This window comes from Microcaecilia unicolor, chromosome 1 (genome assembly GCF_901765095.1).
Source record: "Microcaecilia unicolor chromosome 1, aMicUni1.1, whole genome shotgun sequence".
NCBI lineage: Eukaryota > Metazoa > Chordata > Amphibia > Gymnophiona > Siphonopidae > Microcaecilia > Microcaecilia unicolor.
Window position 1 is genome coordinate 240,682,036 of NC_044031.1, and position 25,596 is coordinate 240,707,631.

At 45.8% G+C, this 25,596-nt stretch overlaps 1 protein-coding gene across 1 annotated transcript in view; it reads right to left on the bottom strand.

Annotated features, from left to right (window-relative positions):
- ANKS6 (ankyrin repeat and sterile alpha motif domain containing 6) overlaps positions 1-25,596 on the bottom strand; it is a 204,779-nt gene that overhangs the window by 125,421 nt on the left and 53,762 nt on the right. Inside the window, exons 4-5 of the mRNA XM_030205050.1 lie at positions 24,552-24,756; positions 2,743-2,849 (exon numbers count right to left, since the gene is read on the bottom strand). Of these exons, the coding sequence (XP_030060910.1) occupies positions 2,743-2,849; positions 24,552-24,756 (312 nt within the window). The remainder of the gene's footprint in view (positions 1-2,742; positions 2,850-24,551; positions 24,757-25,596) is intronic.

Genomic DNA, 25,596 nt, shown 5'->3' on the forward strand with positions numbered 1-25,596 from the left:
AATTTCAAGACAGCAGACGGTACTGCAATATGGTCAGAAGTCCCACATTCAGGCACGATAATCTTCCTTTCAAAGTTCTGCTCTCGGTCAGCTACAGCTCGCAATGCCTGTTGAGCTTCACAATGATGCAGCGTAAAAATCACGTCTAAAACTACCCTTTTGGGGAAAGTGGCTATTTGGAGAAGGTCTCAATAATTTGGTGAACTGGGGCAAACTAAGGTACAGCAGTTGCCAGAGGGTAAGCCAAAAGCCTCTGGTCATCTGTCTTTTAGGGGGCTCTCGAACTCAATTTCAAGACAGCAGACGGTACTGCAATATGGTCAGAAGTCCCACATTCAGGCACGATAATCTTCCTTTCAAAGTTCTGCTCTCGGTCAGCTACAGCTCGCAATGCCTGTTGAGCTTCACAATGATGCGAGGCTGGTCCACTTTTCTCTTCTTCCGGTGGGAGGACATGTTCAGAAAGTTTGGGAATTGTGTGCCAAAATCACATCAGATCAGTGGGTTCTGGATAATCTTACAGAATGTTACAAGTTGGAGTTCTCCCGCTTGGTCGCTCCTCTCTTCTTGAAGTCTCCTTGTTGAAAGGAAACCAAGGTGGTCAACATTCAAGCCACTGTAAATTCTTTGCTGGCATTCCAGGGCATTGGTTCCAGTTTTCTAGGCCAAACAGGGACAAGGCAGATAATCCATCTCTACTTTGTTGTCCCAATGAAGGAAGGCACCTTTTGTCCAGTCTTAAACCTCAAATGTCTAAACCTCTGCCTCAGAAGTGTCCCGCTTTTGCATGGAAACACTAAGAGCAGTCATAACCTCGATTCAAGCGGGAGAAGTTTTCACCGCCTTTGACCTTAAGGAGGTGTACTTGCATATACCCATATGGCTGCTGCATTAGAGATTGTTATGTTTTGCAGTTCTGGGCTTGGTCTTTCAATCTCGCTGTGGCACCAAGAATGCTTACTGGTAGTGGCAGCCTTCCTTTGGCACCAGGGAATCGGAGTTCACCCATATCATAATGACTGGCTCATTCGTGCATCAACCTATCCAGACAGAGTGGCAGCGACTGACAAAGTTATGCATCTTCTACAGTCTCTGGTAACACAGACGTATGACTTTCATCTTCCTTGGACGCTGGTTGGCAGATGGAGTATGCAGTGGTGGCCGTCACCCAGGAATCTGACAGTTGGAGCTCCTGTTCCAATAACACAATGGGAGGTGGTGATAATGGTCGCCAACACTTTGGGTTGGGGAGCTCATTACAAGTTCTATCTGGAACAGGGATCCTGTATGGAACAGGAGTTTCAGTGGTCTATGAATCGCTTGAAGCTGAGGGCAGTGCAGAATACCTTACGTGACCTCGCCTCCTTTCAGATGGGGGCTCTGGTCTGAGTTTTCTCCAACAATGCAACAGCGGTGGCTTATCAGCAAGCAAGGCAGGAACTGCAGTCATCCAATAGCAGTGGAGGCAGCCTCCCTCATGAGTTGGACAGAGAAAAATCATCTCTGCTCTTCTGCAACTCGCAGTGCCGGGTCCTTGGATGTGTAGATGCAGTTTCTCAGCAGGCGCTCCTTGAGAACTATCCAGTCAGGGTTTTCAGCTGATAGTGCACTGATGGGGCCGCCGATAGAATGAACTGGGCTTGTTGGGGATTGATGCCCTACTGCTGTCCTGGCCGGAGACACATCTACTGTATGTCTTCCCTTCCTGACTCATGGTAGGTAGCATGTTTAAAAGGATCGCATTACACTGGGGTGGAATAATACTGTTAGCCCCAGATTGACAACAAAGACTGTGGTATGTGGACCCATTTTCACCTGCTAGATGGGGATCCTCTCCGTCTTCCACAGGTACACTGCCTACTGAAGCAAGGCCCAGTGCTCACTGAGGATCCGTGCCCCTTTGGTCTTAGAACTTGGCTGTTGAAAGGGCTTGGTCGAGACAAAAAGGTTATTTGGTCATTGCTACCTTGCTTCAGGCTTTGAAATTCTCTACATCCATGGTGTATGCAAGGGTGTGGAGGACATTCGAGGGCTGGTGTTGAATGTGGACTTTCTTCCTTCTCTGTTCAGATCACGCACATCCTTGCATTTCTCCAGGCAGGTCTTCAGAAAGGATTGGCGTCAGGTTCTCTAAAAGTTCAGGTTGCAGCTTTGGCCTGTTTCAGGGGCCAACTACAGAAGACCTCTCTTGCCACTCCTCATTGAGAAATTCTTTGCTATTTTGGTGCCTTCCCTTTTTTGGAATGAAGACCGCACCTACAGAAAAATATAAACAGGATGGAGTCTGTCCAGAGGGTGGCTACAAAAATTGGGATGAAGTTAAGAGGAAATAGGGTTAGGAGGAATCTAATAAACTCTTTCACGGAAAGGGTGGTGGACGCGTGGAATGGCCTCCCGGTGGAGGTCGTGGAGATAAAGACTGTCAGAATTTTAAAAAGCATGGGACAGGCACATGGGATACCTTAAGAAAAGGAGGAGTTTGTGGATACTGAGGATGGGCAGACTGGATGGGCCATTTGGCCCTTATCTGCCGTCATGTTTCTATGTTTCTAGTATTCCTAACAAAAAGATGAGTTCTCAATGATTTGCTAACCTTTTATGCTGTAATTACAATGAGAGTAGGCACTTTCAAAATGACCCCTTAAGAACATTTAGTGGCATTTCCATAAAGCACAATCCTGAAAGCAGCTTTGAGAAATCAATGTCAATAACCAGAAACAAAATGTATCTGCAGCAACTTACCAGGATCATTGAGCAGCATCACTAAGTCAAAAGCTGTGTACCCATTTTTTGCACGCAAATTGACATCAGCTCCTTGACTTAACAGATATAAAACTACTTCTTTATTTCTGGAAGAAAAACACTTAAATGTTAAATTTCATTGGAATTTTTTAAAAAACATCTTTCTTTAGCACCACTATGACAGAAGTATGCATACATATGGATTTTCTTCATCTCCTTTTTTATTAAAATGTTAGCACTTTATCCCTCAACAGCTAAAACACCTCTTCGATTTAAAAAGTTTGGGTGATCAGACTTGGACACCTATGGGGCCTCCAAGGAGTGACATAGGTAGTTTTTAAGTTCATGTATTCAGATTACCTGGATCCTTGCTGGTTAAATTACTGATAAATCAGTAAATTTATCTGGCTTTCTTGATTCTTTTCTTTTGATTGTGATTGTGACTCCTCCTTTTCTATACCAGCCCCTATTAAATTTGGGGACTACTGAGAAGTGTGTAGAGATATTTCTTTTTTTGTTCTGTTTTATTCCTTTTTGAATGCATCTTCTATTGTCTATATTTCCTGAAGCAAAGTTAACTAGCGATTATTTTTGCGAAATTGAATAACATTTTTAAACAAAATGTAAAGGTTAAAAAAACTTGATTTTATTGGTTCTCAACATAATTTATGTATTTCAGGTCCACATATTTGGAACAATTTTATAAAAGACTTTCCAAGTGTAAAGCCTGTTTTACATGCAGAAAAGATCTTTTATAAAATTGCATGGTTGCATACACATGTAGAAAAGTATACACGCCAAAAATTCATGGATACTTTTACAAATAATGCACAAAGGTGATTTCAGAAACAGTTTGGGCAGAGCAGAGGCAGACTTTCAATGCACATGTATTTTATAAAATGCATGAATACACCCAAAATATATGCACACATTCATATCTTCTAAGTATGCTGAAGAAGGTTCTAGATACCTATATTATAAAAGGAACATAAGCTTGCCTTCTTGGACTTTCAATATAGGTACCTTGTTGCCAAATTACCCTCCTCCTCCACAATTAACTATAGCTAAGGCAAGCTTCATTTCATTTTATGTCTTTAAAATCCAGCTATTTTTACAATGGTAAGCAGGGTACAAAACCACCAATAAAACCAATATGTATGAAACAATTACAATATATAAAATACAAAAGACATTCTCAACCAGATATTTATGATCCTTCAGGATCCTTCCTAAACAGGTTTTTAGCATTAACAAAGAGAAGGCATCCCTGTGTTTGTACACCTGGCCACTGATATTATATGAGTGTGCATGGTAACTCTACGTATTTCCTTTACTGATGGATAAGTCAGTGTCTAACTAGACAGCAAGGGCTGTACAGGCTGGTATGAGTCTATCCCCTTTCAGATGAAACCTAAGGAAATACTTTTTTATGGAAAGGGTGGTGGATGCATGGAACGGCCTACCGGTGGATGTGGTGGAAACCAAGACTATATCTGAATTCAAGAAAGCATGGGACAAACACATAGAATCTCTAAGGGAGAGGAAGAGACAGTGGATGCTATAGGATCTCTAAAGGAGAAGAAGATACAGTAGATGGTGTAGGTGGGCAGATTGGATAGGCATATGATTTCTATGTTTCTGGACAGAACACTGAGACATATAACACACACATGCTGACTTTTTTTTTTTTTACATCATAGGCACTGACCTAATGTCAGTGGTGTGCTGGAGCCAGCTCGTAAAGGCTCGCAAGAGCCTGCTGTAAAAGTTTCATAAATTTGTTGTTCCCTCCAAACAGCCTCTGCACGCAGACAACTCTAGGCAGTGTCCCAGGCTGTGTCAGAGCTGCTTCAGATGCAAGCATCTCTCTTCTTGTCTGTCCCTCTCTGACCCAGCAGCACAGGAGGTCTCTCTTCCCCCCCCCCCCCCCACCTGAGGTAACAGCATCCCTCCTTCTCCCCGCGATCTTTCTCCATCCTTGCATCAGCTTTCTCTAGGATGCGTCCTTGCAGAAACAGGGAGTTATATCAAAGGAGGGCGCGTCCCAGAAGGCCAAGGCAGCCTTGCTTTACTCGCTGCAGTAGAGCTACCAGCAGGTGATCAAGGATGGAGAAGGACCGCGGAACGGGGAGAAGAGGAGACACTGGTACCTGCGGGCAGACAGGCGGGTGGGGAGTGGGGGGCAAAGAGTGGTTTGCTGGACCTGGGGAGTGAGACAAGATCCTCTGCTGGGATGGAGAAGGACAGACAGGAAGAACTACTACTACTATTTACTACTATTTAGCATTTCTATAGCGCTACAAGGCATACGCAGCGCTGCACAAACATAGAAGAAAGACAGTCCCTGCTCAAAGAGCTTACAATCTAATAGACAAAAAATAAATAAAGTAAGCAAATCAAATCAATTAATGTGGACGGGAAGGAAGAGAGGAGGGTAGGTGGAGGCGAGTGGTTACGAGTCAAAAGCAATGTTAAAGAGGTGGGCTTTCAGTCTAGATTTAAAGGTGGCCAAGGATGGGGCAAGACGTAGGGGCTCAGGAAGTTTATTCCAGGCGTAGGGTGCAGCGAGACAGAAGGCGCGAAGTCTGGAGTTACACGGAAGATGGGAAGGGGATAGAGAAACTGGATTGAGGGAGAGGACGAGGGGGAAAGATGCTGGATGGAAAAGGGGAGAGAGAGTCACTGGACTGTAAGAGGGTGGGAAGGAGAGGGAGAAATACTGGCACCAGGGTAGGGGGTTGCACAAAATGTGGGAGGAAGGGGAGGGACATGGATAGTGTGCCGGGATGGAGGTGGGGGTTGCAGGTAGAGTAAAACGGTGAGTGTGCCATGGGGGAGTTGGGTGAAGAGTAAAAGGGTGAATGTGCCATGGGGGGCTGGGGGCAGACAAAAGGGGTGTGTGTACCATGGGGGGGGGGGGGGGGTTGGAGGCAGACAAAATTGGTGAGTGTGCCATGAGGGGGTTGGGGCAGACAAAAGTTTAATAGTTTAAAAGTATTTGATATATCACCTTTCTTACAATATATTAAATATAAAAGTTAGCTAGAAAAGAACATCAGCATTGATATGACACTCAACCAGCACAGAGAGTGAGTGTGCCATGGGGGGTGCTGGGGGCAGGCAAAAGGGGTTTCCTTCCTGCTCAGTACGGTAAGGGAAAGCAAAGTTACTTACCTGTAGCAGGTATTCTCCGAGGACAGCAGGCTGATTGTTCTCACATATGGGTGACGTCCACGGCAGCTCCAGGCCCGGAAAATCTTCCTAGCAACAAAGGTTGCTAAAGCCTTCGAGCGCGCGGGTGCACGCACCGCGCATGTGCGACCATCTTCCCGCCCGTCGCGCAAGAGTCCCGCTTCAGTCAACTTATGAAGCAAAATCAAAGAAAGAAACAACTCCAAAGGGGAGGCGGGCCGGTGGGTGAGAACAATCAGCCTGCTGTCCTCGGAGAATACCTGCTACAGGTAAGTAACTTCGCTTTCTCCGAGGACAAGCAGGCTGCTTGTTCTCACATATGGGTATCCCTAGCCCCAGGCTCACTCAAAACAACAAACAGGGTCAATTGGGCCTCGCAACAGCGAGGACATAACAAAAATTGACCTACGAAGAAACATCCGAGAGTGCAGCCTGGAACAGAATAAAAATGGGCCTAGGGTGGTGGAGTTGGATTCTAAACCCCGAACAGATTCTGCAGCACCGACTGCCCAAACAGACTGTCGCGTCCGCTATCCTGCAGTAATGAGATGTGAATGTATGGACTGACAACCACGTTGCAGCCTTGCAAATCTCTTCAATAGTGGCTGACTTCAAGTGGGCCACAGATGCTGCCATGGCTCTAACACTATGAGCCATGACATGACCCTCAAGAGTCAGCCTAGCTTGGGCATAAGTGAAGGAAATGAATCTGCTAGCCAATTGGAAATGGTGCATTTCCCGACAGCCACTCCCCTTCTGTTGGGGTCGAAAGAAACAAACATTTGGGCGGACTGTCTGAAGGGGCTTGTCTGCTCCACATAGAAGGCCAATGCTCTCTTGCAGTCCAATGTATGCAACTGACGTTCAGCAGGGCGGGTATGAGGATGGGGAAAGAATGTTGGCAAGACAATTGACTGGTTCAGATGGAACTCCGACACCACCTTCGGCAAGAACTTAGGGTGAGTGCGAAGGACTACTCTATTATGATGAAATTTAGTATAGGGAGCATGGGCTACCAAGGCTTGAAGTTCACTGACTCTACGAGCTGAAGTAGCAGCCACCAAGAAAATAACCTTCCAGGTCAAATACTTCAGATGGCAGGAATCCAGTGGCTCAAAAGGAGCTTTCATCAGCTGGGTGAGGACGACGTTGAGATCCCATGACACTGTAGGAGGTCTGACAGGGGGCTTTCACAAAAGCAAACCTCTCATGAATCGAACAACTAAAGGCTGTCCAGAGATAGGCTTAACCTCCACACGATAATGATAAGCACTAATACCACTAAGATGAACTCTTACGGAGCTGGTCTTAAGATCAGACTCTGACAAGTGCAGAAGGTATTCAAGCAGGGTCTGTGTAGGACAAGAGCGAGGATCTAGGGCCTTGCTATTGTCAGGATTGCAGGAGGTCAAAATTATTGCTGGACATACTTATATTAATATGAAATCAGTTTGACATTATTAAACCACCTTCTGACCTCTGATAAACTCTCCCCCCTCTCTTGCAGGAACCATTGAGAATGAAATGGGCCAAATGGTGCTCAGAGAGGCCTGATAGCCCTTTGGTTTCTCAATTACTCATGATTAACATACCTTTTGTTCCATCTGGGAGCAGGGCTTCAGAGCAACCAAAGCTAGACAGTGTGGCTCCAGGACAACCTGTGAAAGTTGTCACCTTTCCTGACTTCAGAATGTATCTGGAGTTCTGTAAAGGAAATAACTGGGAAAGAGAGAAGTTTTTGATCTCTCTCTGCTCCTGTTCCCTCTCAGTTCTTATTAGGTATAAAGCAGAGCTCACTAGGGCTCTCCTGCTCTCTCTGTCTTTCTCTGTGCAGCACAGCACAGAGCTCAGCTTGGGGTCTACTGCCCCCCCTCTCTCTGTCCCCGGGCACTTCTCTGTGTCCAGGGCACTAGGTCTCCCTCTTTCTTTCTCCCTGCAGCAGAGGGCACGGGACTCTGCTGGGCTGTCTTTGTTTCTTCTTCTTTCTCTGCACACCTCCATCTGTAGCCACCAGAGCACCTGGCTCTGCTCCCCCCCCTTCTCAGACAGCCCTAGTCCAAGGTTTCTTTCTTCCTATGAACAAACACCCTATCCTTTCTTTCTCCCTCCCTCTAAACACACACCCCAAGACAGCTTGTACCCTTTTTCCTGTACTAAGTGCTGTGAGCCAATACATATATGCAAATATAATATACTTTATATATCCAAATCTGTGTGGATTGCGTATTCTTTGGGAACCCACTGCCTCTGTGAAGTGGACTCCGGGACCACCCTAGACAACGATAGCTGACATCTTGGGGAGCTCGTCTCGGTTTCAAAAAGAGGATCTCCAGCTGGGTAAGTAAGACATTGTTTTGCTTTCTGCATGTTTGCATATGTACTTCTAGGCTTGTTAAGGGGGATGGAAAGTTGAAGTAATTTAATGCTGTGTTTGGGGCTGCTCAGAAAAACTGATAGATCTTCCAACTTTATTGGAAGGGGTACCAAGTGAAACAGTCCCACATTTTTAAACACTACATATCTGTCTTTGGTAATCACTTAATTTCCTGTCACTTTGAACTATTTCTCTACCAGCCAGTCTCTGTCATGGTGAAAAGTCAGCTTTGCCTGACAGGGAACCAACAGTTGGCATATCTAATTTAACACCTGCCTTGCTTAATCTATATTCATTCTAAACTATCCCTCCAGCCCCTCTACTCCATAAAGAGGGCCTTTCCAAATCCAAGAGCTACACAGAGCTAGTTCCATATATGTATATCTATAAAAGAAACTAGCCAGGCCCCGGTACCAATTTAAGTATTTTTCAGCAGCCTCAACCATGGACGCTTTTGATCTTAAAGAACTAAAAGTTATGGTACAGACTTATTGTAACAAAAAGGGAGGCCCATTTGAAGGAGAATTCCCAGAGGATTCCTGGTATAACATTCAAAAACAAATGATACACCATTCCCAAGAGTTCAAAAAGAAAACTAATAAACGGAAATGCCTTTTTATACAAGGCCTGTGTAGGGGACTAATTACTTTGAAACAGCAAAATGCAGACCTGATCACTCAGTGCACTCAGTTAACCAGGGACCTTGAGGAAGCACACATGTGCATCTCGATGCAAGGGGCACAGGTTGTGCAAGCAACAAATTCCTTCTTACATGTAAATGAACAATTGGACGAGGCTAAAACAGAATTAAAACATTTAAAAAGTAAATGTGCCTCAAAGGACCAGATTAACTCTGTGCACTGGCAGACCCCAAGTATTTCTCCCTCAGCACCGCCAGCCTATGAAACACCCTACAAGCCAGGTTTTCAATTCATAGAACCACAAAAGCACACAGAAGTGTGTGTAGTGGATTTGAGAAGTGGGGGCAAATCTAAGACTGAAAACACTGACTTAAGCACTCAAACATGCTTAGATGAGGAAACCCCAGGCGCAAGCACTAACCTGAGGGACAGGGAGGATTCTGCAGACACAGAAACTGAGTCCAGTACAGACCCCAGAACACCAGTAAACTTGGTACTGTATGACTCATTAAAAGATAGTGACATTGAAAGGATAATACAGAAGGTCGGCCCTATGCCTTTTAATATGAATGAATGGTGCAAATGGGCCACTGATATTCTGATTCATTGGGGCTAGCTGACAGCTATCACACCAGACTATCAACCTCCTCCATTTAAAAGAGTAATACCTCTTTGTGGAATCTTTCCTATAAGCAAGCAAGACTCGGGAGACACCCTCAGAAAGACCCAAGGAGGCAAAATCTAGGCCCTCAACATCCAGACCATGAGAGCCAGAGACTGCAGGTTGGGATGCAGTAGCGCCCCCTCGTTCTGAGTGATGAGGATTGGAAAACACTCCAATCTCCACGGTTCTTCGGAGGACAACTCCAGAAGAAGAGGGAACCAAATCTGATGCGGCCAAAAGGGCGCAATCAGAATCATAGTTCCGCGGTCTTGCTGTAGTTTCAGCAAAGTCTTCCCCACCAGAGGCATGGGAGGATACGCATACAGAAGGCCTGACCCCCAATGTAGGAGAACGGCACCCGAGGCTAGCCTGTCATAGGCCTGAATTCTGGAACAGAACTGAGGGACCTTGTGATTGATCTGATTGGCAAAAAGATCCACCGAGGGGGTGCCCCACGCTCGGAAGATCTTGCGGACAACTGCCCTATTGAGAGACTACTCATGAGGTAGCATTATCCTGCTCAACCTGTCGGCCAGACTGTTGTTTACGCCTGCCAGATACGTGGCCTGGAGAAACATGCAGTGACGGCGGGCCCAAAGCCACATCTGGACGGCTTCCCGACACAAGGGGCGAGATCCGGTGCCCCCCTGCTTGTTGACATAGTACTTGGCAACCTGGTTGTCTGTCTGAATTTGGATAATTTGATTGGACAGCCGATCTCCGAAAGCCTTTAGAGCGTTCCAGATCGCTCGCAACTCCAGCAGATTGATCTGAAGACCTGATGCCTGAAGGGAACAAGCTCCCTGAGTGTGGAGCCCATCCACATGAGCTCCCCACCCTAGGAGAGATGCATGCGTAGTCAGCACTTTTTAAGGCTGAGGAATTTCAAAGGGACGTCCCAAGGTCAAATTGGATCGAATTGTCCACCATCTCAGGGAGTTGTGAAAAGCGGTGGACAACAGGATTGCATCTTCTAGTTCCCCCGCAGATTGATACCACTGGGAAACTTGGGTCCACTGAGCAGATCTCATGTGAAGACGTGCCATGAACTGTGGAAGCCATATGGCCCAGAAGTCTCAACATCTACTGAGCTGTGATCTGCTGAGATGCTCTGGCCAAGGAAACTAGGGACAGAAGGTTGTCCGCCCTCACCTCGGAAAGATAGGCCTGAGCTGTCAGAGTCCAGCAGAGCTCTGATGAATTCTAGTTGTTGAACTGGAAGGAGATGGGACTTTGGGTAATTTATAACAACCCCGAGTAGCTCCAGGAGTTTGAGTCATCTGCATGGACTGTAGAGCTCCTGCCTCGGAGGTGTTCTTCACCAGTCAATCGTCGAGATAAGGGAACACATGCACTCCCAGCCTGCGTAGCGACGCTGCAATGACCGTCAGGCATTTGGTGAACAACCGGGACGCAGAGGCGAACCCAAAGGGCAGCACACAATACTGAAAGTGCTGCGTTCCCAGACGGACTCGAAGATACTGCCTGTGAGCTGGCAGTATCGGGATGTGAGTATAAGCATCCTTCAAGTCCAGGGAGCATAGCCAGTCGTTTTTCTGAATCATGGGGTGCCCAGGGAAAGCATCCTGAACTTTTCTCGAATCAGATATTTATTCAGGGCCCTTAGGTCTAGGATGGGACGCATCCCCCCTGTTTTCTTTTGTACAAGAAAGTACCTGGAATAGAATCCCAGCCCTTCTTGCCCCGGTGGCACGGGCTCGACCGCATTGGTGCTGAGAAGAGCGAAGAGTTCCTCTGCAAGTACCTGCCTGTGCTGGAAGCTGAAGGACTGGGCTCCCGGTGGGCAATTTGAAGGTTTGGAGATCAAATTGAGGGAGTATCCCCGCCAGACTATTTGAAGAACTCACTGATCGGAGGTTACAAGAGACCACCTTTGGTGAAAAATTTTTTAACCTCCCCCCCCCCCCCCCCCGACTGGTAGATCGTCTGGCACGGACACTTTTATTGCGGCTATGCTCGCCTGGAGCCAGTCAAAAGCCCGTCCCTTGCTTTTGCTGGGGCGCTGCAGGGGCCTGTCAAGGCACACGCTGTTGATGTGGACGAGCGCACTGGGGTTGAGCCTGAGCAGGCTGGCAAGAAGGTGGATTGTACCTACGCTTAGAGTAAGCATAGGGCGCATTCCTCCTTCCCCCGTAAAAACATCTACCTGATGAGGTAGATGCTGAAGGCGCCTGGTGGGAGAGTTTGTCGAATGCGGTTTCCCGCTGGTGGAGCTGCTTTACCACCTGTTCGACTTTCTCGCTGAAAATATTATCCCCCCGGCAAGGAACATCTGCAAGCCGCTGCTAGACTCGATTGTCTAGGTCAGAGGCACGCAGCCACAAGAGTCTGCGCATCACTATACCCTGAGTAATGGCTCTGGACGCCACATTAAAAGAACCGTAAGTAGCCCTGGACAGGAATTTACGACACGCCTTCAGCTGCCTGACCACCTCCTGAAAAGGCCTGGCCTGCTCCAAAGGGAGCTGATCGACCAGGTCCGCCAGTTGCTTCACATTGTTCCGCAAGTGAATGCTCGTGTAGAACTGGTAGGACTGGATTTTGGAGATGAGTATAGCTGACTGGTAGGCCTTCCTCCCAAAAGAGTCCACAGTCCGAGCCTCCTGTCCCTTAGGCGCTCGTCAAGAGTGTCTGTCGAGAAAAGCTGTGGCATCCGTACAGGAGTCGAGGCTAGAATCTGCCGAGGAGGAGGAGGCGGTACCGGGCTGTCCGGAGACCGGCACATCAACACCTCTTGTTTGGAGGGTGAGCTGTCCTCCCGGCGTCGACGCTTCATGGGTGCCGATTCCCTCGACGCCCCGGAGCTCTCGGTACCGTGACGAGAAGGGGACCGATGATGGTGCTTCTTTGCCTTCGCTCGAGGCACGTCACCGGTACCCCTCAGTACCGAAAAGGACATGGAATCCACACGCCTCCTCGGGGTCGGGTCCCGATGGGCCTGTACCGCAGTAGCCCTTGAGGCAGGTAGAGACCCACTCGATGGTTCACTGCTGCCAGCATGTGATGGTCTCTGGACAGCCATTACCTGCGCTCCCGAGGTCAATGCGCTGTCCGGTGCCGACATCGACATGGACGACGATGACCTCGGTACCGCTGTCGACGTCGAAGTACCGGGCAAAGCTGCAAACAGGCGTTCTCATTGAGCTTGTCTCAATGCTTGTGTCCGCTTTTTAAGGCTAAGACACAACTTACATGCGTCTAGGCGATGGTCGGGCCCAAGGCACTGGATACACCACGCGTGAGGGTCGGTGCCTGAGACTGCTCGGTTGCACCGAGTGCACTTCTTGAATCTGCTGGCGAGCCTTGATGTCATCAACGGAAAAATAGCGGCGGCGAAATCAAAATTCGCGATGGTGCCAAAGGAAGGGCACAAAAAAGGGAGAAAACCCGTATGGGCGGCCAAAATGGCCAAACACGACGACGAAAGGAAACTTGAGGGCAAAACTAAAGAAACTAAGGGAAAATTTTTTTTTTTTTTTTAAAGAGAAAACCGAAACAGCTCGTGCACGAGCACGACGGAGAAGAAAAAAACGGTGAAAAGCAGACTAAAACGGCAGAAAAAAGAAGACTGAAGCGGGAGTCTCGCACGATGGGCGGGAAGATGACCGCACATGCATGGTGCGTGCACCCACGCGCTCAAAGGCTTTAGCAACCTTTGTTGCTAGGAACATTTTCCAGACCTGGGGCTGCCGTGGACGTCACCCATATGTGAGAACAAGCAGCCTGCTTGTCCTCGGAGAAGGGCAGTAACACTGGGAGCACCAGGATTTTTTTTTTTTTTAAGACAGTGCCCATTGATAAACATTTACCAGCACACCACTGCCTAATGTTTAACTTAGCCTGTGGTGAGCCAGGGTGGAATAAGACACTATAGGGTTACTGTAAATTTATAGAAACAGAAACATGACAGCAGATAAGGGCCTAGTGGCCCATCCAGTGCTGCCCATCCTGAGTAACCACTAACTCTTCCTCTCCTCAGGGATCCCACATGCCTGTCCCATGCTTTCTTAAATTCTGACAGTATTCGTCTCCACAGCCTCCACCCGGGAGGCCATTCCACGCATCCACCACCCTTAACATGAAAGAGTATTTTCTTAGATTCCTCCTAAGCCTATTTCCTCTTAACTTCATCCTATGCCCCAGGGGCGTAGCTAGGTGGGGCCACAGGGGCATGGACCCCACAGATTTAGTCTGGGCCCCTGATTCTGCTGGTGGGGGTCCCCAACCCCTGCCAGCCAAAGTCTTCTTCAGCACCGGTCTCCGGCGCACCGCGTTCGCTGATCTGTGCTGTTGTCTTGAGTCCTGACATCCTGCACGTTCCTTTAAGTGAAACTGAGCATGCTCAGTTTCACTTAAAGGAACGTGCAGGACGTCAGGACTCAAGAAGACGGCAGCACAGATCAGCGAACGCGGAGCGCCGGAGACCGGTGATGAAGAAGACTTTGGCTGGTGGGGGTTGGGGACCCCTGCCAGCAAAGGTACCTTGCGGTGGCTGGGGGAGGCGGGCTAAAATGTCCCCCCTGCCACTTTGGGCTCTGGACCCCCTCTCGCCAAGGTCTGGCTACACCCCTGCAATGCCCCCTCATTCCAGAGTTTTCCTTCATTTGAAACAGGCTCACCTCCTATACATTAATGCCACTGAGGTATTTTATATATCTCTATTATATCCCCTCTCTCCCATCTCCCTTCCAGCGTATACATGTTGAGGTTCCTAAGCCTGTCCCTATATGCTTTATGATTGAGACCACTTACCAATTTTGTAGTTGCCCCATTTTCAAACTACCAGGACTACTGCTTCATGGACTAGGGACCATTCCCCCGGGTCTATCATAATCCTGCTCAAATAATTCACCTTGCATGTTCTCATGCCTGCAATGTACACAACCAACTGGTCCTCCAGGCTTACCAGCCTGTAATTTCCTGGATCACCCCGGAACCGTTTTTAAAAATCAGCGTTACACTGACCACCCTCCAATCTTCAGGTAATATGGACATTTTTAACAACAGGTTACAGATCACTAACAGTAGATCAGAAATTTCATATTCGAGTTCTTTCTTTCCAGAGTTGGATAGAAAGTTCCCTCCTTCTTTGGAACCTCAAAGCTCAAAGTGAACAGAAAAGCAACCAGAACCCTCTTTCTCCAGAGGTACCAGGGTGACTGTCTCTAGTTAAATCAGCCTGTCAAACATCTGCTTAACTGCAGCCCTTTTAAACAGGATCAACAAGGACTCAACATAGACCTCTGTAACAGGAAGTGCAAATTCTAGCACATAGAAATCTTCAGTAATTTGGGTCCACCTCTGGTTCAAGGACCTTAAATGGCCTCTCATGAGAAGCATCAGAGTGGGCCCCCAAACCTTCACTGCATATCTTTTTTTATGAGGAAGTGGAGGAACCTGTGAAGAACTCACAACCTCCAGCGAGGCCTCCATGAAGGAATGACCCCAAAAGGAACACCTATTATGCTATCATTCACTTTACCAGGTCCTATACTTTCTAGAATCCCTAAAATGACCTCTTCTCAAAGCCTTTTTGGTGGAAGATGTAGCCCAATCCTTCAGCAACTGCAGTCTTCGACTCTGACAAAGTCTTCACCAGCTTGCCATGTCCTCTCCAGAAGAAAGTTCACCTTAGAGGGGGGCGGAGCTAAGATGGCGGCACGCACTTCACTTGCCTGAGAGCCTTTCTTCTCAATCTGGAAGTATAGCCTTTGCTTCTTTGACCATGCCGCATACTAAACAAAAAGGCTTGGTTAAAACCGGAGCCTCAACGGTTAGAACCTCGTCGCCTTCTCAGATGAGTATTGAAAGGTTCGCGGTGAAGACGCCCAGCGCGAAAATCGGGAGTGACCCCGCTGACTTAGGAGAAGGAGAATCCTTCGTCCAGGGGCTAGATGTTACTCTTTCTCCCCCGGAAATCAATCCGCCGCCTCCACCCGCAGCTTCCCCGTCGCAGCTGAGGTCTTCGAATCCCGAAGTTGGACTAGAATGGCCTCAGGTAAGAGGCGCTGTTGGGGGAATTGCATGCGGAGGCCTGGGTCAACAGGCCATTACTAGAACTAATCCACCTAAGGAGCCGGTTACTTTGGAGCGAATATGGCAAGTTCTCCAAAGTTTACATACTAAACTATCCAATTCAATGCAAGAAATATCTGTTCTAGTTGCAACGGTTGATTCATTAACAAAATCGCTAGAATCTTTTAAAACTGAATCTTCAACTCAGATATCGATAATAAAAGACGATGTTAAGAAACTCCAAGAGTTCTCTGTAGCGACTATAAAAGATAAAACTATTCTTCATAGAAAACTGGAGCAAATAGAAAATTACAATCGCAGATTGAACTTGCGAATTTTAAATTTTCCTAAATGCCTGGGATATGCTCCTATTGATATCTTCAAAAAATACTTAGTGGAAACTTTGCACTATTCTTCAGAACACATTCCTCCTATAAATCGGATACACTATGTGCCTCCTAAAAAGAATCAGGATGAAGAAACTGTGGAAAGGTTTTCTACACAAAAAGATTTAAATGAAAATGCTTTGAATATAACAGAGATCTTGGAATCCACAATAACAGAAGACACTGAACGCCAAACTTTGGTTATTTCATTTGTCTTTGAACAAGATATGGATGCTGTTAAGAGATTGTTCTTTAAAAATTCACAATCTCTATTTTATGGTAAAAAAGTATGGTTATATCCCGATGTAACTAGACAAACACAAGAAAGAAGGAAAGCTTTCTTAGCACTGAGAAAAGACACTTTAGAGCTGGGTGCTTTTTTTTACCTGAACTATCCGTGCAAATGTGTGGTAAAATATTTAGGTTTCAAATATGTCTTTTTTCAACCAGAACAACTGAAAGCTTTCATTAATCATAAAAAAGTGTTAAAGTAGTTGGTAGTTTACTGTCTATTGATAAAAGGATTGTATAATAATATTATGCTGAGCATTGTGCTATGCTAAATTGATCTTTTTTTTTTTTCCCTTTTCTTACTTTAATTGATTTCCTCTCCTGGAATATGGTCTCTTCCCCCTGCTAACGATTTTGTGGTCTAAAGAGGGAAATATGTACTTAAATTTCATAATTTGCCTTATTATTATTTTTCTTATTCCTGTATTGCAAATTTCAAGTGTATGCTTGGTAAAAAGGTAAACTAATAAATATAATAATAAAAAAAAAAAAAAAGAAAGTTCACCTTAAAGAGCAACTTGGAAAGCCAAATCTTAAAAGTAACATCAACTGCTCAACTTCGTAACCATAAGCATTGTCCAAAAGCCACCAACAGTGTCATATTTTTGACAGAAGTTCTAATCATGTCATACAAGTCATTCACTAAGCAAGCTGCTCTGATCTCCAACAAGGCTGGAGCAGGAAATCCATTCTTAGCAGCCTGAACCGAATCCTCAGGAAGACATTTTGACCACCTGAGGCGTGCTCTAGCAATATTGACTACAGCTGCAATATAACCTACATTGGGCTAGGCTTATTTCGTCTAACAAGATTACAATAAGTCCAAAACACCTCCATCAGACTATTAGATCAGGTCATTTTGATCCTGTTGCCCCACTCTTTCTCCAACACTATTGGCTTTCAATCCCCTTTTGTATAAGCATAAGTGACAGGATTGCAAATTGACTTAGCCTCACTAATCATCTCATATACCCTTCCCATACACTTCGTTCTGCTGCGGAACACCACTTAGTCATTTCTTCTGTCCGTAATTCTCATTTGAAGTCTACAATTGTGTGGGATTTTTGCATGGCCTCCTTTCTCTGGAACTACCTACCTACAACGGCCTCCTCTCTGGAACTACCTATAACTCTACACTCAAGTGTCTTCCTATAGGAGATTCTGAACAGCATTAAAGTCCTATTTAGTCTACCACATTTTCAACAGCTTGTCTGGGCATTAGAATGGTGCGTTGTTCGCACGTTCACCTCTCATTTCTTCCTATGAGTTGCTCCCCTCTGAACCACAGGGCTCGCCACTATCTCCAATCCTGTTCAATGTTATGACAGCTCCATTAGGTGAAAGACTGGAGGCAGTGAGGTTCTGCACTTTCATTTATGCGGATGATGTCATAATCTATATCCCTTTCAAGGATGGTTTTCCAGAAATTGTCTCTAAGATTAGGCTTGGTCTTGATTTGCTGGAATCCTGGGCTTCCAAATTTAAATTTAAGTTAGAGATAAGATTACATTTCTTATGGTAACCAACCCCTTCAACCGTACCATATATAATAATTTTACCACTGACAATGCGTCCTACCCCCTAGATACTATGCTTAGGGTGCTGAGTGTATTGACAGTCACCTCATGTTCAAGCCTCAGGTTTCCTCAGTAGTGAAAAAATCCTTCCGGTCTCTTTGGAAGCTGAGGAGAATCAGATCATATTTCCTGCGCCTGACATCTTTAGACTGCTAGTTCAATCCTTGGTTTTAACTCAATTTGATTACTGCAACTCCATTTATGCTGGATGTAAGGAGGGTATCCTAAAATGGCTGCAGCAAATGGCCCAAAATACAGCAGCTAGACTTGTCCTCAAGGTATCTTATTTTGATAAAGCCACTCCAATATTATGCAAGCTGCACTGGCTGCCCATTAAAGCCAGGATTATTTTTAAATTATGTATTTTTGTCTTTCAAATATTATATGGCATGACTCCGGATTGCAAGCAGCCCTTAATAACCATTTCCCTACACAATACAATCTCTGGTTCTAGGGACTATCTTAGACTTCATCTTTCAGATGGCAAGAGAGTGCGCTAAAAGGTAACAAACTGCTGCCTGTATAGCCAGGCTTGAAACCTCAAAGGCCTGCTTCAAGAGGATTTCCATCCTATGACCTAAAGGATCCTACAAAGCCACTCTGCCTTCTATGGGAATAGAGGTCTTCTTCTATCTTCCGAAGATGGAGTTACTACTACTTGACATTTCTAAAGCACTACTAGGGTTACGCAGCGCTGTACAATTTAACATAGAAGGACAGCCCTGCTCAAAGGAGCATACAATCTAAAGGACAAATGTACAGTCAGTCAAATAGGGGCAGTCTAGATTTCCTGAAAGGTATAAAGGTTAGGTGCCGAAAACATTGAAGAGGTGGGCTTTGAGCAAGGATTTGAAGATGGGTAGGGAGGGGCTTGGCGTAAGGGCTCAGGAAGTTTATTCCAAGCATAGGGTGAGGCGAGGCAGAATAAGCGGAGCCTGGAGTTGGCGGTGGTGGAGAAGGGTACTGAGAGGAGGGATTTGTCCTGTGAGTGGAGGCTACGGGCGGGAACGTAAGGGAAAATGAGGGTAGAGAGGTAATGAGGGGCAGCAGACTGAGTGCATTTGTAGGTAAGAAGGAGAAGCTTGAACTGTATGCGGTATCTGATTGGAAGCCAGTGAAATGACCTGAGAAGAGGGGGTGATATGAGTATATCGGTTCAGGTGGAATATAAGACGTGCAGCAGAGTTCTGAACAGACTGAAGGGGGGATAGATGGCTAAGTGGGAGGCCAGTAAGGAGTAGGTTGCAGTAATCAAGGCGAGAGGTAATGAGAGCGTGGACGAGAGTACGGGTGGTGTGCTGAGAGAGGAAAGGGCGAATTTTGCCGATGTTAAAGAGAAAGAAGCGACAGGTCTTGGCTATCTGCTGGATATGCGCAGAGAAGGAGAGGGAGGAGTCGAAGATGACTCCGAGGTTGCGGGCAGATGAAACGGGGAGGATGAGGGTGCCATCAACTGAGATAGAGAGTGGAGGAAGAGGAGAAGTGGGTTTTGGTGGAAAGACGATAAGCTCGGTCTTGGACATGTTCAGTTTCAGGTGGCGGTTGGACATCCATGCAGCAATGTCGGATAAGCAGGCCAATACCTTGGCCTGGGTTTGTCCTTATCCTTTGAATCTTCATGGGTACAGCTTGGACAGAGCATTCCACATAGGAATTAGCATCCAGGAACTCCTAACACTACACAAATATCATTAACATTAATATAGAAAGGCTTTAGAGGACTTCAAAATACCCACTAAAAAGTAAATCATGGATAGAATCAGAACATGTTAATCTACCTAAAGCTTTAGAATAGAGTGGCAGTTAGTCCCTATGAAAAATCTGCACCACTGAAGTGTCCTCACCACGAGGGATGTCCCCCCCCCACCCCCAAACATCATCTCCTCCTTTAAACCAATTGAGAGGGGCTGGGACCAGAGGATAAACTTAATGGTTAGTGCAGTGGGCAGTGAACAAGAGGAACCAGATTTGATTCCCACTACAGTTCCCTGTGACCCTAGGCAAGTCACTTAACCCTGCACTGCCCCAAGTGCAAGCTAAAAACTTAGAGTGTGAGCCCACTAGGGACAGAGAAAGTATCTGAATACTACATAATTCACAATCAGGATTCCGATCCCACCATAGCACCGAAACTGTCCTAGTCACCCTCCTGGCCAAATTCAAGCAAGAGATTGCCACAGGCAAAAGCATACTCCTCCTCCAGTTCGACATGTCGAGCGTATTCGACATGGTAAACCAGAACATACTACTAAGAATACTAGGCCACCGGGACTGAAGGAAACGTACTTAACTGGATTAAAGGCTTTCTAACCACCAGAACTTATCAAGTAAAATCAAAGTCAAACATATCACCACCGTGGAAAGCAGTCTGTGGAGTACCTCAAGGATCACCATTATCACCAATACTCTTCAACATGATGATGATTCCACTGGCACAGTCCTTATCCAACCGAGGCCTTAACCCATTCATTTACGCAGATGATGTTACAATATACATCCCCTTCAAACATGATCTGACAGAAATAACCAACAAAATCAACAATAGTTGAACATCATGGACTCCTGGGCAAACTCATTCCAACTGAAACTGAACACCAAAAAAAACACATTGCCTCATCCTCTCCTCTCCTCTCCATAAAACAAATACAAACCCACAACCATAAATACTTCAGGACATACCCTCTCTACCTCGGACAGTTTGAAAATGCTCGGTGTCACACTCGATCGCAACCTTACCCTCGACAGTCAAGTAAACTCTGTAACAAAGAAAATGTTCTATTCAATGTGGAAGCTCAAACGATTACATAGTAACATAGTAGATGACGGCAGAAAAAGACCTGCACGGTCCATCCAGTCTGCCCAACAAGACAACATATGTGTAAACCTTACCTTGATTTGTACCTGCCTTATTCAGGGCACAGACCATACAAGTCTGCGCAGCAGTACTTCCCGCCTCCCAACCACCAGTCCCACCTCCCATCACCGGCTTTGGCACAGACCGTATAAGTCTGCTCTCCACTATCCTCGCCTCCCAACCACCAACCCCTCTTCCCCCCACCTGCTCCGCCACCCAATTTCAGCTAGGCTTCTGAGGATCCATTCTTTCTGCACAGGATTCCTTTATGCATATCCCATGCATGTTTGAATTCCGTTACTGTTTTCATCTCCACCACCTCCCGCGGGAGGGCATTCCAAGCATCCACCACCATCTCCGAGAAAAAATACTTCCTGACATCTTTCCTGAGGCTGCCCCCCTTCAACATCATTTCATGTCCTCTCGTTCTACCGCCTTCCCATCTCCGGAAAAGATTTGTTTGCGGATTAATACCTTTCAAATATTTTAACGTCTGTATCATATCACCCCTGTTCCTCCTTTCCTCCAGGGTATACATGTTCAGGTCAGCAAGTCTCTCCTCATACGTCTTAGAACGCAAATCCCGTACCATTCTCGTAGCTTTTCTTTCAAGCACTTCCATTTTTTTAACATCCTTTGCAAGGTACGGCCTCCAAAACTGAACACAATACTCCAGGTGGGGCCTGACCAACAACTTGTACAGGGGCAACACAACTTTTCGATACCTAATACAATCAATGGTCCTAAGCAATGCAGATTATTGCAACGGAATCTACACGGGCTGCAAAGAACAACTCATAAAAAACTCCAGACCGCCCAAAATAAAGCAGCCAGGCTGATATTCAGCAAAACACACTTCGAAAGTGCCAAACCCCTCCGAGAAAAGTTGCATTGGCTCCCAATCAAAGAACGGATCATCTTCAAAGTCTGCACCTTAATCCACAAAATCATATATGGCGTAGTCCCAGAATACATGACAGACCTCATGGACTTACCAATAAGAAACAAAGTCAGATCATCAAGATCCTACCTAAACCTACACTACCCAAATTGCAAAGGACTGAAATACAAAACAACTTATGCAGCCAGCTTCTCTTACATAAACGCACAACTATGGAATGGGCTGCCAAAAGCTGTGAAAACAATCCACGACCACTTGAACTTCAGGAAATCACTAAAAAACAACCTCTTCAAAAAGGCCTACCCCAACGACCCCACGTAACCCTCTTCACCAACCAACACAGCATGACTATGATCACACAGGACAACACGCAATCTTCATCCATTTCGACCCTCCACTTATACCTCATACGATCACTATACAACTTTGTATTTGTTATCCACCGACTGGGCAAACGCCTTTGACGGTACTATGTAAGCCACATTGAGCCTGCAAATAGGTGGGAAAATGTGGGGTACAAATGCAATAAAATAAACTTAAATAAATAAATAAAATATGTAAACTGCTCAAGTTGTGCCACAGAGAGGCAGTATATCAAAAGCATCACCCTTACCCTTATCTGCCTCACAATTAAGCAAGCCAGTGGAAAATACCGAAACCTTCTCCTCAAAATCCTCCAGGGGCATTAGCCTGGATCTCTCAGGCTGACTCAGTGAGTGTGCTTCTGGTTATCTGAGGAACCCCCAAACTAGAAAGGGTCACTACCACAAAGTCCTGCTGCAAGCAAAAACCCAATGCAGCAGTAAAACAAATTCAGGAGAAAAAACTGTTCTCACTGTCTGTCATTGTGCTGCCATACTCCTCCCCATGGATGCAATGCAGGCAGTTAAGCCTTTGACAAGGCAACAGACCCACAATAAACAAAAGGCTAGGCCCAGCAAAAAGCACCATACTCTCTCCCCCCCCCCCCCCCCCCCCCCCCCCCCCCAAATAGGTCTAGAGACGAAAGGCTGAAGGTTGGCTGCCATGGAGAGTTGTTTCTGACCTGGGCATTCAAGGCTCTCTGCTATCATATAAAGCAGTGATCAAGGCATAGAGGAGGAGGGACCTGGGCAAGCCACAGGTATAACACTAATATATTTCTTTCCCCTCTTCCAGGAACAAGGTTGTATACCATACTGTAAGGCAGACACTATCCAAATCCTCTGCAGGATCTCCGACCCCACCAACTCCCTCAACTCCTGTCTCAACCACGTTTCCACAAGGCTAAGAGAGCATTTACTTTTTCTCAACTCTGCTAAATGTGAATCCATCATCTTTCCCAATCCCTGTACTCCTACTCCTTCTTGTCCCTTGATTAATGGTCAACCACTTCAATTTGTTTATACAGTAAAGATTTTAGGCATCATCTTTGATTAACAAAAAAAATAAAGGACTTTCAAACTCAATCAATGCCATGGTACACTCTGCCTTCTTTGCAATGCATTGTATTCAACTTGTCTGCTCTTTCTAGTCCCCCAGCCTGATCTGCACTCTCCTTCTAGCCATGATCATCACTCATCTGGAGTGCTACAATTCACTCTATACTGGTCTCCCACACTACTATATGAAACATCTTCAACTCATCCAGTCCACTGCAGTCAAACAGCGTCATTGTGCCCGTCATTTCAAACACGTAACCTCTCTCCTTCGTTCTGAACATTTGTTCCCAATTTCTGCGCACAATATAAGATTCTCATCCTGGTACATAAAAAGGTTGTCTTCCTCTTCACCTGCTTATATCAATCTTCTCATCCATACATACCGTGTTCTCTTCGCTCCACCAACTCTAATCTTCTTACCATTCTGTTCCTCTCTTCTCTGCATCTCACTATACAAAGGGAGGCGGCCTTCAACTATCTTGGTCCTAAACTTTGGAACACTCTCCCTCCCTCTATTAGAGCTGAGCCTTCAATACTGAACTTTAAACACATTACTTAAAACTCACCATTTTTGCAAGGCCTTTGGACTCCTCTTCTTAAACTCTGCTCTGTTCTTTCCTCCTTGACCCTATTATGTAACTGTAAACTGCAGAGACACCATTGATGGCCCCTTACAGAATATCAAACAGTGTACATAAACAAACACACACCCAAGGCTGGGCTACCACAATGGAGAAGAACCTACTCCAGCCAAGTAAAGACTCTTTGAAACCACTCAGCCTCTTTTTTGTTTTCTTTTTTTTTTTTAAGATCAAAACATACATTTAAAAAAGTTCAATTCTACCAGAGCATTCCAGGCTACACAGGGAGCTGACCTATCACCTGCTGATTTGCCAGAGAGCTGCAGTGTTCTTAAGCTATGACGTCACAGTTAGCAGTTCAGTCTCCACATGCTGGCAGGACAGCACAATACAAGCATCGGGACAACCTCTGCTGCCCAAAATGAAGGGAGGGATGTTCTGTGATGGGCTTTGCCCTTCCTCGTAGAGCAACCAGGAACCTCTGCCGGGGTGGGGAGGAGAATACCATCAAGGCTAAGACCCTTAGGCCAGGGGCTTGAAGCAGGAGACAACTTGGCTACTCAAACAGACCGAGCCCTGAAAGCTTCTAACAGGTCTACCCATGCTCAACCTAAGAGTCACAGGGTGCAGACTGCACCCAAGAGAAAGCGATAATGGTGATTTCCAAGGTTGCACCATTCCTTAAGTTACAATTTCATCGTTGGAAAGTTCCAGGTCTCTGACTTCATTTGGTGCTATTGTGGCATAACCCATCCATCTGGATTGATCTAGCAGGATTTATTTTACTTATACATTAATATTCCGCCTATAACTAAGGATGAAAAAATTAATTCACATGAGAAGAATAGACATATCTTAACATTTAGCGAAGCAAAAACAAAATAAATTTACCCATGATACGTGGCCTGCATTAGGGCTGTCCAGCCATGGATGTTATCCTGTTTGTTGGTGTCTGCATTTTTCTCAACAAGCAATTGTACAAGATCCAGTTTGCCAGTCACAGCAGCAATCATTAAAGGTGATGCACCATCCCCATTAATAAGGTTGACTTGACTTGGTTCTTCATCTATTATATCTTTGACCAACTGAAAGTGTCCTGTGGAAACAGTAATTTGATGTTGTCATGGACCTTCAGGTAAGGAACAGATCCCACCTTCCTGTGCCAGATTTGTCAAGACACTGCAGCTACAGTTTGCAAAATCTGTGGTATATATTTCAAAATTCTGCTGCTGAAGAAATGTGCATATTAAATAATGTAAATGTGTTATACTTTATATAAAGCTGTTTTATTGCATTTCACCTGTGTCCAGAACAGGCTTCAACAAATCCCAGGTGTCAGGTTGCCATGGTGCCTAGAAATTTCATCCTGACAGCCAAGATTTCTCATCTCCAAAGTTTTGTGTTGTGCTGCTGCATAAAAACACCTTACTTCCCTGGTGTGGCTGGGCTCTCTGAAAGCTTGAGCCATGATCATAACACTTAGAACCTCAACACCAGCTGAAACTTCTTGCACCACACAGCTCAAGCTTATAAGAGCGGAATGACAGCAAAGAAGTGGTAAACATGTTTATTTCTTCTGCATCTGCAATCAGCAAGATGAGAGGCATAGGTGGCAAGCTCTGAGAGGGAGAAACAAGTAAAGCCTGGGGAGGGGAGTATAAGAGAGAGACAGAGAGACTAGATGGAGAAGAGACAGAGAGACAGACTGGGCGAAGAATGGAGGGGGGGGGGATGAGAGAGAGTGGGTGAAGGCTATAGGGAGGTAATGTGAGAGAGAGGGAATGGGTGAAGAATGAGGTAGTATGAGACAGAAAAAGAGTGGGTGATGTCACACAGCTGACACCATGCTTCCAGAAGGGAAACTGCTGGTTTCTGACGGAGATGTACAGTGGTACCCTAAGGGAACATGAAGAGTGTCTTAGCAAATCAGTTTCTA